General features: G+C 37.4%; 1 protein-coding gene across 2 annotated transcripts in view; it reads left to right on the top strand.

Moving 5' to 3' along the window:
• The window catches only part of LOC112452167 (transcription factor EC), a 68153-nt gene that overhangs the window by 13087 nt on the left and 40434 nt on the right, over window positions 1-14632 (top strand). For both annotated transcript variants that reach the window (XM_025012257.1, XM_025012256.1), the window contains exons 2-3: window positions 7044-7251; window positions 8287-8679. In XM_025012257.1, the coding sequence (XP_024868025.1) occupies window positions 7044-7251; window positions 8287-8679 (601 nt within the window). The remainder of the gene's footprint in view (window positions 1-7043; window positions 7252-8286; window positions 8680-14632) is intronic.

A 14632-nucleotide genomic window follows, 5' to 3' on the forward strand; every position in this document is an offset into this window, starting at 1 on the left:
GGTAACGGTAACGCCTCCGCGCGCGCTCTATAACGTATCGGCTGATCTTCATGTCTTTCTCTCTCTCCATCCCTCCCTCCCTCCCTCTCTCTCTCTTTCTCTTTCTATCTATCTATCTCTCTATCTCTTCTCGCTGGTTCCTGCATTTGCATAACCCGAATCCGTATCGCTCGATCGTCCGGCACGATTCACAGCCACTGCACGTGTATGTGCACGTACGCGCCGAAGATTACGGTCGAGATTCCACACGGTCAACTTGCGTAATTTTCCGACCAGCAAATTCCGCGTTTACTCTCCGTGCGGAGGAGCTTGCGAAGGCGTAATCTCGCACGAGAATTTCGAGTTTACGGACCAAGTCTCTATAATACTGTAAGCGATCGTTCGCGATCGATTTCGGTTGCGCAGATTTCTATGAGGTTCAGGAATATCGTAACATAGCTCGATGTGAAACATATGCGTGCCTTCTACGCAAAATTGCGAAACTAGAGGTACACGATATTTGCCAATCCTGAAACATTAATTGCGAAACCGTTGATTAATATTATTTTACATTTGTAACATTAAAAAAATTATATTACGCGGAAATAAAATTGTTATAATGTACAATATATTTTTTCAACTTGCTTAAATTATTTATCATTAAGGTTTTGTATATAATTATTGCTATCATTTCCATTTATATATATATCTGCTGTAAAACGGTATTCTCGAGCGAGGATACATTTTTATCTTCTATCTGCCATAGTGAAAAATGTTGCATCAATAGTTACGCCTTTGTTCGCTCTGATAATTAAAATCTTTTTGCTCGAATTAATGTGACACGCAAGCGACGCAGTGTACCACGCGATCGTTTTGTTTGCCGGGTTGAGATTAACGGTGGGAAATTTGTAATACTATAACTGAGAAAGAAGAAGGAGGGAGTAGTGGTCATTTAGTAAGGCGCAGCGACCTAAGTGCACTTTGTTGGAAAGCTTCGTTACTGTGGATTAATCGACTGCGTTGTATAATTCCGGTCGGCACGAAAGGCTCCTTCGCTTCTCAACATTGTTAATTGTAGGATATACTTTTACCTTCAACCTGTGACATTCATTACGCCTTTCTAAGTTCTATTTTATTTTATACTTTTATATATACAAGCCAGTTCCAGAGCGATTAAAAAGTATTTTCAACATATAAAATTATGATGAGAATATTTACAATATAAAGTACGATATTGATCTTTTTATTTTTGGCACGTCCAAAGACCTGTAAAGTTGTTTTGATAAATCTGAAACGCCATATTTTTATATTCTGTCATAGCGCATGGACTGTTTTTTTATAGCGTACTTTTAACGTTGTTTCTCCCTTATTTTTGTATCGTATTTTAAAGCTTTTACGTTGTTATTTGCAGCACAAACAATTATAATAGCTTACAGTTTGCCGAGAAAGAGAAGCGCATGTAATATAAGAAATAAAATAGCGAGGAAAGACAGCTTACATAAAATGACATATCGACACAAATTGCAAATTGGGACTTTATCTACTTGACGGGATATTGGTCGTTGTAATATTTCAAAGAGATACCCATATTTTAACATCATATTTCCGTCTTGTCATCTTTTTTGTCTCATTCTCTCTCTTTCTCCCTTTCTCTCCCTTTCTCTCCGTTCTTTCGCGTTTGTAAACTAGATGAAGTTTTCCCGACAAGTTTCCACCGTCTCCTTGGCCGAGGTAAATCGTTTTCCGCTGCTTGCTTATTACGATTATCATTGTTATTATCAGTCGACACTCTCGAGCTTTTCATAAACCCCGCAAACTTTCGCAACGGGTATTAGCGACGTTGGAGAACGCGGGGGCGGGAAGAGGAATTTATTTCTAGCCGGTTTGTTTCGCGGACGGACTCGCCGAATGTCTGTTATTAAATTCTACGCCGAAAGAACTTGAGGAGCAATGAATGCGAGGATGGCGTGGCATTTAATACGATACCGAATGTATCGAGTAAGAATTTTTGTCTTATCTTCGTGTTGTGCATTTTACCTCTATAGAAAGCACCACAATCTGAAAGCCATTGTTTCAAATTTATTTACAGCTTCTTTATGACAAAAATTAATTTGATAAATCAATATGTTAACGTGTTGGAAAATTATTTATATAAATATTACAGAATGAATCGATCCCATAGAATAGTAATATTGAAAAGAAAATATTATTAAAAAAAATTCGATTCATATAGAACTTCACGCGTGTATGTACATTACGTTGATTTACTCGTTATAGTTTGATTTTGCTATAAATTCACTTATGCACTCTACACACAGGGTTAATTTGTTCTCCCTAGAGAATATCTAATATCGAAGTAAATGACTGTTCGAATTTCACGATCGAGAGCCCACCCACGACGATAATCTCCGCTTTGGCGATGAAATTCCGCGCACGTACGGCCTCGTTCGACCGAAGCCGACGTCTTAGTCGAGAGTATACATTAATCCGACAAAGAAGCTGCTTTCCATATTATCGCGATTTATATCGGCCGCCTGCCAGTGGAGCGAGCGGCTATATTTTCTCACTTAATTCATTCCGCGGGAATGAAGATAAAACTTTGGCGACGGCGAGCCACCGATTTTCTTCAAGACTAATGACATTAATACCACTAGTCTCCTACCTTCTACGTTCTGTAATATCTGCTCGGTGATTCTTGCTCGAGGATCATCCCCAATGCCGAGTTTCTTACGTGGTGTTACAATGCTTGAGATTTAACAAATGAATAAATTATTAGATAAATATCGATGCGTAACAAATTTAGAAATATACAATTATGATATAAAGGAATTTATATTTTATTTTAGCTTACTATAGTAGTGACAAATTTTTATTTTCTATAAAAGTTATATATTTTCTAATACCTATCTTTACAATATTCTCGCTATGTTAGGAATTATTTTATATTTTATAATAACATTTTTTATATCTAATTTAATATTGAAGTTTTTAACTTCAAAATATAATTATGTTGACGTATCTTTAATTCGATTAAATATTTTTTAATTATTTTCGTGACTACATATATGTAGGGAAAGGGGCATCGCGTTTACTATACTCGTTACTGACAAGAGAATCCTTTCTCCAGGATTCTCTTGCAGGAATCTCTCTTTACGTACCGGCGCCGCATATAGAGAGACAGTGAGTAAGAAGGAGGATCGGAGAGGGTTCGCGTGCATTTGCATGAAGCTGCCATAAGCGATCCTCCGTCGCTCTTTATATAAGCACTAAATTCAGTATTACGGTCGTTCCCCTCTTCGCCTCTTTAAGCGGGACATGTATAAAAGCCCGGCGGCAAAAAGTGCGATACCGTAGATACGGGAAGAGAAACTCGCATGCACGGGTATTGCTCGAGCAGAGTCGTACGTGACCTTGGAGAATTAATGGTATCCAACGTACGGTCGAAAATTATTTTCGGCCGTCCAATATCCAATATCGCGAAGAGAAATATACGAGTGCGCCGTGGCCACCTTCGATCCGCCGACTGTTTATAAAAAGTCAAGCTTGCCGCAAGACCTTTCGCAAACGCATTTAGAATCGATATGATTGCACCGTTTCTGTACGATAACGAGAATTATACAATGAAATACATCAAACAGCTTCCAACTATGGCAAGTACATTTGCTATTACTGCTATTATCATTTTAGTTTCGAGGTAATTAATTAATGATTATTATAGTAGAACATAATCAGATTTCTTATTAATTAAATAACAAAAAATTCAATTAATGATGATGGTTGACGAAAATATAATATTTAAATGTTTACTTTTTCATTCTATTGAATTTTGTTAATTATAATAAAATTTCAATGAACAATTTATGTTTTATCTCTCTGTGATTGCGAAAGTTTTCCGCGACATTCGAAAATAATTAAATTCCTACTAAAGATGCATTTAATTAGGTTTTAACAAGAGCAATTTAGCTATATCGATTTTTAATAGCAGGTTACGTTTAGGTATCAAATTTTCTAATGATTGGCGTAACGAGCAAACGAAATTCGATATAGCAGCGTTAAAACAATAATACGAACAGCTGTAATCAAAAGTACGCACTATCGAGATCGTGGGCACTCGACTTTTCCACCAAATATCAATACAACGATTATCCGAAAGGAACGAAAGTATCCAATTCCATTTCAACTTCGACCTTTTACCCGCAGAAAATTTTTCATCAGAAACTTTTCCAATCTTCCATCAGGGTATTTTCGTTCCGTTTCTTAATCGGTCGTGAGTTTTCTGGCGAACTCAGCCAACATTGATAATACCCGATTCTTACTTTCCATCATGATTCCTCTTGCGTTTATTTCTTTAAATCCATATAATTATAAATATATATTGACTGCTTATTCGATATTTATACCGAAATATATAATAAGGAATTTAATTAGTAGCAATATAAAAATAACATTGGTTTAATCAAATTTCTTTGACATTTCATTATAAATTTAATGAAAATGAATGTAGAAGTATACATCTTTTCCGTAATATTTGTATCGCGTAATATAACAGTTTAATGATACTGCGAGGAAAAAATCTTAAATTATAATTTTAATTAATTTTAACAAAATTCCATAAACATGTTGATGAAAAGGTCGGAGCTTTTAAAAACAAGAATGTTACGAGAGAAAAGCGAGTCCGTCTCTTAGGCGATAGAAAAATTCGTAAGACATTTTAATGGTCTCCGGGAAAGTCGATGTTCTGATTAAATCGCCTTTCACGAGTCAGCCGGTACTACTATTATAAAAGTTGTAACAGCTTTATTACGGCAGTTCTCGTAGCGCGACTGGAAACGGAAGAATTTTTAATTTCGTAATCGCACAAAGACGACACGGCTTTTGAGTTTAAGACTTGGTCGAATATTCAGTGTCTTCTTCTCCTTTGTAGACGGGTCTTCTGTTTCTCTATTGGCTGCAAGATCGAATCTCGAATTCAAAGTTTGATCATTTAGCTATCTTAAGCATTTATTTCTAAAGTTCCGTTATCGATGCAGTATTTATTCTAATTCTTATTCAATGGCAATGTAAGAAATCTGTGTGACTGCTCTCCTAAAATTTAACGTGAAATCTTTTCACATAATAAATTTCTACTTTTAACCATTGAGGCGCCATTGAGTTTTTTAATTAGTAGAAAATAGCACTTTTTCTAATTAATTGAATAATTATAATTACATATATTAGGCTATATGATATCCCGCGAGTAAATTAACAATCGCAAAATTAGTTGGTTTTATTGATCAATTTTATTTTTTTTTTTTTATCAATTATCATCTTGGACACATATACCTATGTTATACTTATGATATTGATAAATGCGATACATTGAGAAAGAAAGATCACTTTAAATGACAGAAACTAATGTTCGATCCGGATTGCACAATCTCTCTCTATTTTGGCTTTCTTATGGCCAGATCTTGGCTTTGTTCCCGAATTGGAAATGTCTTTTAGCCGCGACAGTAAAACGAACGCCTGGCATGCGTTTCTTTGACATATTTGCTCTTAATGCTAATAGTACGTGATGAGAAATTTGATTCGCGCCGATATCAATCAAAATGTAGGCGAAATATGCGACTATTCGTTTTATGTGCTTGCGAAATTCTGCTCGCGACTTCCGAGGCATTTGCTCGAGTTCAAAGAAAATTCTGCTTTTATTTTATTGGCTTCCAATTCGCAATAAATTATGCGTTTTATACTATATATGTATATGGCTGTTTTGCTATTCGCGAATTCGAGAGATTCCGCGCGTTTTTATACGCGAATATCGTCGAATAGTAGCAACGCTGCCAAGACTAGGTAATACCATCACTCGACTTTACGTCCGAATTATGACACCATTAATTCTCTAACGCTATTTGATAGGGCAGTCGGGAAATTAATAAAAAATGTCCCTGTCTAGTTGTCTGAACGAATCAACTTCAAGAAGTATCTTTTAGCCAACGTGACAGGCAGCCAAATATTTATATTCGATACACATTGGATTTATAATTTTTTGTTTCTATCTCCTTTAAAATATTCATTTATTTTATGTAATTGTTACATTAATATTGTAATTTGTTATGTTGTTGGAGAACTTGCATTAATAATATTTTATTTTATTTTGCTTGCTTTATTTAGAGTGTATACGTATTTGAAACATATTTGAAACTTGTTATTTAACTAAAATGCGTTACAAAGTGTAAAATTCGTCGGATTTTTAACAATATTTTTTCCAACAATTTTACAGATTAATGTTTAAAATAATATGACGTATCGTGAATTACGAGCAATGCTTATTGTCTGTCGCGTCTGTTCATTAATGACTTATCTAGTTGACCGTAGCGAATTGTGCCGATTGGCTTTACGGGGTTTCTTCCCGTCGCCGCGGAGATAGTTCGATTCAATAGTGTTTGCGCTATGAGATTAATTGGTCTCGCCTCGGACTTGGGACTCGATGCTCAGCTGACAACGTTGAATATTATTCTCGCGTTTATCGACACAAACGCGCAGCGTTGTAAATGATTGAGTCTTATTCCGACCGACTCGATATAATTTGCCAGCTTGCTTCGATAGAAAGAACTTAAAACAATAACGGGCTTGTTTTATTGACAAGTACGTTTGCGTTAGATGTTGCTAAAATTTACATAAATTATAATAGCACTTTGTCAAATAGTAAGAAAATGCTTTTATATCTTTAGTATTAAAAATGCTCTTTATAATATTCCAATACATCCTACGTTAATTATATATTACTCGTAACTTAGCAATCTTCTACCGCGATATTTTTGTAGAGATACATTTGTTAAAGTTAATTTACATAGTTTAATTTTATTATTAAACGAGAATTAATTGAATTACATTAATTTAATTTCTGATGGTTTGAAAAGAAACTTTGAACTTAACAGATTAAAGTGATGATTGTTATCTCCTCGAAGATACAGATTGCTTTTATGTGCTAGAGAGTTAGCGCGGTTATAATAAATGGCGAAAGTACGCCAGAGCGAGAAATCTTGGATAAAGTCTTACGTGAAGGAAATATTGGCTTTTTTCAGTCCGCCGACGTTCAAAACAGCGACGCCGACGTCGCGCACGCAATTGAAGCTGCAGCTGATGCGAGAGCAGCTGCAGGAGCAAGAGAGGCGACAGGCGGAATTCCGGCAGAGCTTGCAGCAGCAGAGGCCAGCTGCCGCACCGCCCAGACCAGTGCCGCCTACGCCGTTGCCCACTATCGGCGTGGATGTTCCACCGCAAGTATTACAAGTATGTGTCGCCTTCGTACATCGTCCGATCTGTGCGATCGATGCTAAATTGCTCGCGCAAAACTCGAATCGTGCAACATGATAAAATTATTTTGCGTTGTGCAATATCACATTATTATATTAAATTAAATTTCTAACTTTATTACATTATGGTCCATTATGAATCGCGTGATTACGCGTTCTCTTCGCACGAGCAATTTATTATGCGATATACAGCGTTGCGTTGTGTATTCTATATGCATATTGTTGTATACATATTCCATATTAATTATTAATTTATTTTATATATATATATATATATATATATAGGATATAAATTAAATATTATGTACTTTGATAAAGTACAATTGAATATACTTCGATCTTTTGCCGACTTTCTTATCTTCTTCCCTTGATTTTCCTTGTATTTGATGTTTTGTATCAAAACTGGGGCGTTCGTTGAAACTAGAACTTGGCGTAAGTACCGAAGTATCCCAAGTCCAACGCGCTTGGGTTTTCCCAGATAGAGTCTTGTTATCCAAGTAGCATAGGGTCAAGCATTCGGTTACCGTTGTTTGCGTTTCCGTCGCTTAAAGCTCCGTGCATATAGATATACAGGAGGGTGGGCGCGGCTAAGATAACGATACCTTATAGTTCCGAGGTTCCGGTAGTTTGCCGTATCGTAGCAAGGCGAGCCGAATTCTGTAGCGTCGTTAATAGATCTATTCGGTACACCGTGTCTATACTGTTAGACCTCCCAAAGTAATGGTTAGTCGGTGAGAAATGGTTTACCTTGCAATTAGCTCTACGCAATATGGTTGCTGCGTTTGCAAAAGATCGAACGCAGCTGTAATGTTCTCGTCACACAATTTTTACATGAGATATAGCGATCTTTAAAATTGTAGAATTAGAATAGCAGAATCTTGTAGAGTAATTGAGAATAATTTTTACATTCAATTTTTTTCTTATTAGCAACTGATGATAAATGCGTTTTTGTGAATCTTTAATTTATTAGTTAATTTTTTTTAACGCATCGCGATATGCTGATTTTCTTTAGGTGCGCACGCTGTTGGAAAATCCGACTCGCTATCACGTCGTGCAAAAGCAGAAGAACCAGGTGCGCCAATACCTGCACGAGTCATTTCGCGGCGGTGAGGGCGCCGGTGCCGGCAATGCGGTCGTCAGCGGTAGCGCCGGTAGCGAGGGAGGCGGCAGGACGCCGGTTGACACCGGGCCGCCACCCGTCCCAATGGTGGTGCAAAGTGCACCGCCCGGCCCGCAGCTGCATCACCCGAAGCCGCAGCATCCTCATCTCGCCTCGTATCCGCACGCCCCCGCGCTACTGCCGCATCACCCGGGTAACCCCACGGTGGTCTCGGCGAGCCCAGACCCTACCACCACCGGCACCATGTCCCCGGGTCTGTCCAGCGTCGCCACTAGCAACTCCGAGGTACGTGTGGTGTGTAGTATGCGAGTTGATCGTGCGGATAACGCAGTCAGTGTTTCTCAAATCGTAATATGCGAGAAACCAGATATTTGATTGTGAGATACAAAATATTTTGCCGAAAATATCCAATTCCTTTCTCACCCGGAAAGGGATGCGCGATAAGAATTATAAAAATATTTGCATAAAAGTTAGAAAATTAGTTTGAATTATTTAAGGTTCTAGAAAGAGAAAAGGTGAGAGATGAAAATAGGATAGTATATGAAAAAAGATAGATTTCACATTGGATTAATATTTTAATAGAAATGGCTTTTTTCGATTTCGGAATGTACAAGGTTTGATCAATGGCACAGCTGTGCACGTCGAGACGCCTCGCGACATTGCGATGAAAGTTATTTTTCTAAGTCATTCCTGTTCATTTTATCCAATCTACGTACGACGTTTTCGATTAACGCTAACTGGTCTTATGTAATCCATCGGTTATCCCGCGTCGCCGAGCGGCAACTTTACTCTCTCATTCGTTTAATAATTAATCACGGATATTCTCCGACATTGTCGATTCTTGCGTAATCTCGCGAAACGTGCGATGTGAATAATTTCTCGGTGAGACTTCCACTTATTCATTATGTCCCCAACCGATTATCCGCGATTGCTCTTCGTCGTTGAACGAGGCGCATCGGTCTTCCTTTTCTCTTCTTCTTACGCGTTCTTAAAAGAATCCGCAAACGCGAAGGACCCGCGCGTGCACTTAGCACGAAGCCGGTAGCACGTTTCATGACACTGCAACACCAAAGTGGGATTCACGGCACGCACGCGGTGCTAATTGCCGGCTAGGTCTGCAAATCGATCTGATTTGCGTCGCAAAGCAGATCCACAAACGACCAACGAGAGGAAACTTCGAAAGTAGGTCTCTCAGGTCTCTGGAAGACTTCATCGGCTCGTATTCTCACCACGAATTTAGCGCTCCGTAGCTTTCCGATTACGTACTTTCGGTGACAACACGCCGTGTGCACAACGTATTATTTTTGTAGGGCCGAACACAAGCTATTTTTAGCGTCAAATATCAAGCGAATATCTATATACTAATTTTTTAATCATTTTTAAGAAAAAACGTTTACAGTTAAGATGTAATTTTTTTGGTATACGTGCAATACACTATAATATAATTTACTTATTATAAAAATTATGTCTGACATTATTTTTTCAATGTTGCTATATTTCATATTTTTAACATTGCGCATTTTAATTAAGAAATGCTTACTTTTTGACAATGAAGTAAGTATATTAAAATTTTGAAATTATTAGATCAGGAAATTATTATTTTTAATTTTTAACTTTGGCAAAATATGGCCAAGTTAGTAATAATAGAATATTAATATTAATGCTCGAAAATTACTTCTCTTTCTTTCTTTCTTATAACGTCAAACGCATTCCGTCGTGAATGTGGAGAAATTTTCCGCTAAATCTAGCTTCAAGTCTTTACCAGCACCACCGCAGCGTATGTACAATGTAATATTCTGTGCAAAACTTGGAGTCAGCAAACTTTAACGCCAAACACAAGCCGCGAGAGAGACCTTTGCGTCGCGTTCTTCTTAATTTACCGTCGACGCGAAAATTTTTGTCGCGAGTTAATCTGTGCGCGCGGCTTTCGTCGATGTTATAAAAATCATCAATGTGCGTAAGATGCATATAAGACTGCATATTGCTGCAAGCTTTTTCTTTTTAACTTTTTTACGTCGCATGCTGAAAGCAATATAATATATTGTCGTTGCGCGCGTAGTACCCGGTACATAGCGCGTATACGAGGAACGAACCATGGCTCGTTAAGTCGTCAGCTTTACAATCCTCGGGCTCTTAATAAGGCGAAATTGTTTTTGGTGATGATGTATGTACACATACACGGCACCGAGCGACCGCCTTTAAATTGATTCTTTGATCCGCCATGCTTCGCGCCGTGAAGGAACTCGCGTATACCGGGTGTCACGACCAATGTTCTCGACTAACGTTTGAACGTTCAACTCGTTAATCCGTGAGTTTTCCAATTCGCGATTTTTCTCTCTGACGTTGATTAAACCGTCTCGCGTGCGCGAACTTCTCAGAAATCAAACGAGTTCGGGCTATTTGTGGGATACGAGGAAAAAACCGGCTCTCGGAGTACAACGCAAGTTCCAGCTATTTACGTACGCGTATTTATTCGCGCTAAGCTCGTTACGCTTGAATAAATAACAATTTCTTCTTATATGGTTATATAATTTTAATTATAGATAGAGTGATAGATATAATATGATTTTATAATATAACCATTGATATAATTAGAAAGAAATATGACAGTAATATGTAACTTTAAATTAGGAATCAATAATGGGTTTCAATAATTTTAAATAATATTTTAGTGGTATCCTTGCTAGGTTTTTCAATATTATCGTGATTCTCCCATAGATCTTGCTTTCGGCATCATCGGCGAGTCTCGATGCGTACGTAGATGCAATGCTATTAAGTAGCCGAAGTTTCGAAAAAGTATTAGTGGATTAATATTTGAACTTGTCGAAACGGCTGCAATGCCATTCGCCAGCTGGTCTGGCAGTAGCTCTCTTCATTTTGAATAATGGATCAGACGTACATTTCGTGGAACAAAATATATATCCGCGACATTCGCAGCCGGAGGACAAAGTGCTTTTAGTCAGATACTCACCTGCGGTAATTTGCGCGATGCATTTATCGGCGTGTATCCCTGATCTTCTGCTTCTTCTTGTCAGTAAAAATGGCACTCGATCCTTAGCCTGAGTTCGATATAGTCAACGTCAAAGTTGTTACAAAAATACAAATGTCGAATGATGCAACAGATAGGAATTGCGAGATGCAAATTTAGAAATGTTTCTGAGTGTGTGTAGTGTGTCACTGAGTGAGTACTAGTACCCATAATGTTGAACTCGAGTCCGTAACGTATCCCTAATTATGGATGCTTGGTACCGTCAATACTGCGAGATATCTAATATCTCTGGAACATCACAACGTGGAACGAAATATTGTCGGCTGCGGCAAATACACGGTTATTTTTGATGTACGGAGTGTCACCGAACTTTATTTTAATCAGAGATTTTCAAAAGAGCCTATATTATTAACTTTTCAATATCCAAGATATCATTCTAATCCAATGATATCCAAGATACCATTCTTTTTTATCTAATATTGTTTTTGGAGTCTGTTATATTTGTCATATCTTTATCTCGATAAACATATCATAAACTCCGTAACCTTCTTTCTTCTCGCCAGAGAAGAAACGAAAAAGAATCGTAAATTACGGCGGGAGCGCGGTATAAATCGTGAGGAGCAAGTGCGGTCGCTTTTACTTTCGGTCGGTCGATTGCGCCAGAGACAGATAGCAGCGATTTCTTCTGCTTTGATATTCGGCTCGCATTTGCGAACATGAGGAAATCGCAGTCTTCGTTGAACAATCGTAAAAACAATCGTAAAAATGATGACGTGTTTAACATCTTTCGGCTGCGTGTCTCCGCGCACTTAAAATTTTAACGACCTCTTTCGCACGATCTGATTTCAATGGGGACCGGATTCCACTCTAGACATTTTGTCGTGCACAATTTTCATGCGTGCATCGCGTGATGCCGTGACTGCTAGAGCATAATTAATCTTCGTTACATGGTTAATGCTCTGAATGACACGCGGTTGTCTGTTATAATTACTATCAAGATTGATTTCGTAAATAAATAGCTCGATAAATAGTTCTACAAACGTATGCGCCAATTTCTTAGAACGATGAATGATCCTTGTGTATACCTTGTATCATTATTAGACAGCAAGTTCTCGAAGCGAATACTTTCTTCCTTCTCACCGAGTCTTATTCCGAATGTGCTTGTATCTTGGGATTACGAGGACTTGGCGTCGGTGCGCTATCGGCTTAATTTTCATTGGCCTGACATTCGCGGTGTATGCAGGTCTTAAGCTTTTAATACATCGCGGTTTGAATAGCTTGAGGTCTTAATATGACCCTGGTATTTGCACCTGTTGCAATGCAGAAATCTCATTTGTACGTTTGCATTTAACAATTTCGCGCGATATATGTATATTCAACAAGACTCAACGACAGAATTGTAATTTTCAGAATATTAAGAGCGAATATGATTATATCATTCAATTCCTTTTGCGTTTGCATATCAGCACATCAATTCTTTTATTCTTTAAACAGTCAAAGTTTTTAAAAAAGTAAAACTCGGCTCAAGAGGAAGTAACTTTTAAATATTACCGTACTACCATATTCGTTGGGAAAGCATATATACCGTAACTTAAGAAAAAAAGGTTTCAAAACTCATGTAATGATAAATAGAGAGATAGGTTTCAAAGAAGACAAATATTTAATTTCAGATGAATTGAGTTATACAATACAATACGTATAGGTTTGTTTCTAGTGAAACGGTAGTTTCATATTGGATAAGAAGGTCGATTTGGTCGGTTGTCACGAGGTTATTATCAATTTATAGATAAAATATAAATACGCTGCCGGGTCTAGGATCGATCGGCATAAGTCTTTCGTTGCGATCGAAATATATTCTGGTTTCCATAACGCACATCGCAACGACGGTTCGACGAAGAATCATAAATTAGCGTCGACGCGAACGTTTAGGCTCCGTTACGTAATAGATATTCCCCGCTCGCTTCTATGTCTGATGCACACGTGTACAGTCGCACACGTTCCACCTAAATATTCCCTATTACTATACTGTTCTTGCTTCTGCAGTATTTCAGCCGATTGCGTTGCTCCGACAGTTCTAGTTCAGCGACGCCGATAGATCGCACCTACTAAATATAAGATCTGCTTCTGTCATTAAACCGAGGAGTGTCTCGTATTTGTAACGCGAGCATGGAATACGTAATGCCAAGTGAAAGAAGGAACCTAGATCTATATCCGAACTTTGTACTTGCCACGATCGTCTCGCTGATCTATTATCGACCTAGTGAAACAGAAACTCAAAGATGAGAAAGAAGCTCTCTTCGAAGCTTTTATTATTCCATTTCAACTTGTAAATTGCAAGGAATGCAAAGTAGAAAAGTATATTCAAATCAAAGATATAATCTAAAAGATACAAATACAATTAAAGATCTTTATTCTACAAATATACTGTATATTATTTTAGAAACATGAGAAATCATGAATATATAATATATATTTAGAATGTTTATTGTACGCTTTATTAATTAAATTATTTTTGTATACAGTGTAAAATAACGCACGATAATATTCATTACATATTAGTGGGATGTGTAAGCGGGAATTTTTCTTCACTTGTGAGACAGTAAATTTACACAGTCTAGATAGCTGCCGTCAAACTTTTGTCGTTCTTTAAAGAGGAATTACATGACACAAAACATACGAGCGGTACTATCGGGCCGCGTAATCTCCCTCTCAACGATAATCAGTATTTGCATTTTACTCCTACATTCTTATCAAACGTCAATTTCCAGATTATACGGCGTAAGTATTTGACGTAAGCCTCATCGCTGTATTACTCCACTTTATTATCTTATTAACACACTTTATTGTAGAAAGTAATGATAAGTTATAATCATATCGCTAATAATTATATCGCTATGGCTGTGTATCAAAGAAAAAAAAAGACGAGTGGAAATTTTTAGGACGTGCGATTTATGCGGTATTTCTTCATGAACGACAAATAACGTTTATTGCATTTTAAAAGAAGGAAAGAGAAAGCAAAAGGGCGAAACATATCAAATCTATCTTTTCGAAATTTGTCGCCTAAAATTCAACGACTGAATGATTTACGCGGTACCTTGAACATAATTGCATAAACATACGAAGTGAGCATCGTAATCGCACGTTATATAAGATCAAAAAAATTGTTATCAATACCTGTTAACGCAATTATCGTATTTTTTTTTCAAATTATTGCTGATTGAGGGTAACTTATAATTTACTGCGTGGATA

The sequence above is a fragment of the Temnothorax curvispinosus genome, unplaced genomic scaffold, assembly GCF_003070985.1.
Source record: "Temnothorax curvispinosus isolate PA1 unplaced genomic scaffold, ASM307098v1 QBEX01002996.1, whole genome shotgun sequence".
Lineage (NCBI taxonomy): Eukaryota > Metazoa > Arthropoda > Insecta > Hymenoptera > Formicidae > Temnothorax > Temnothorax curvispinosus.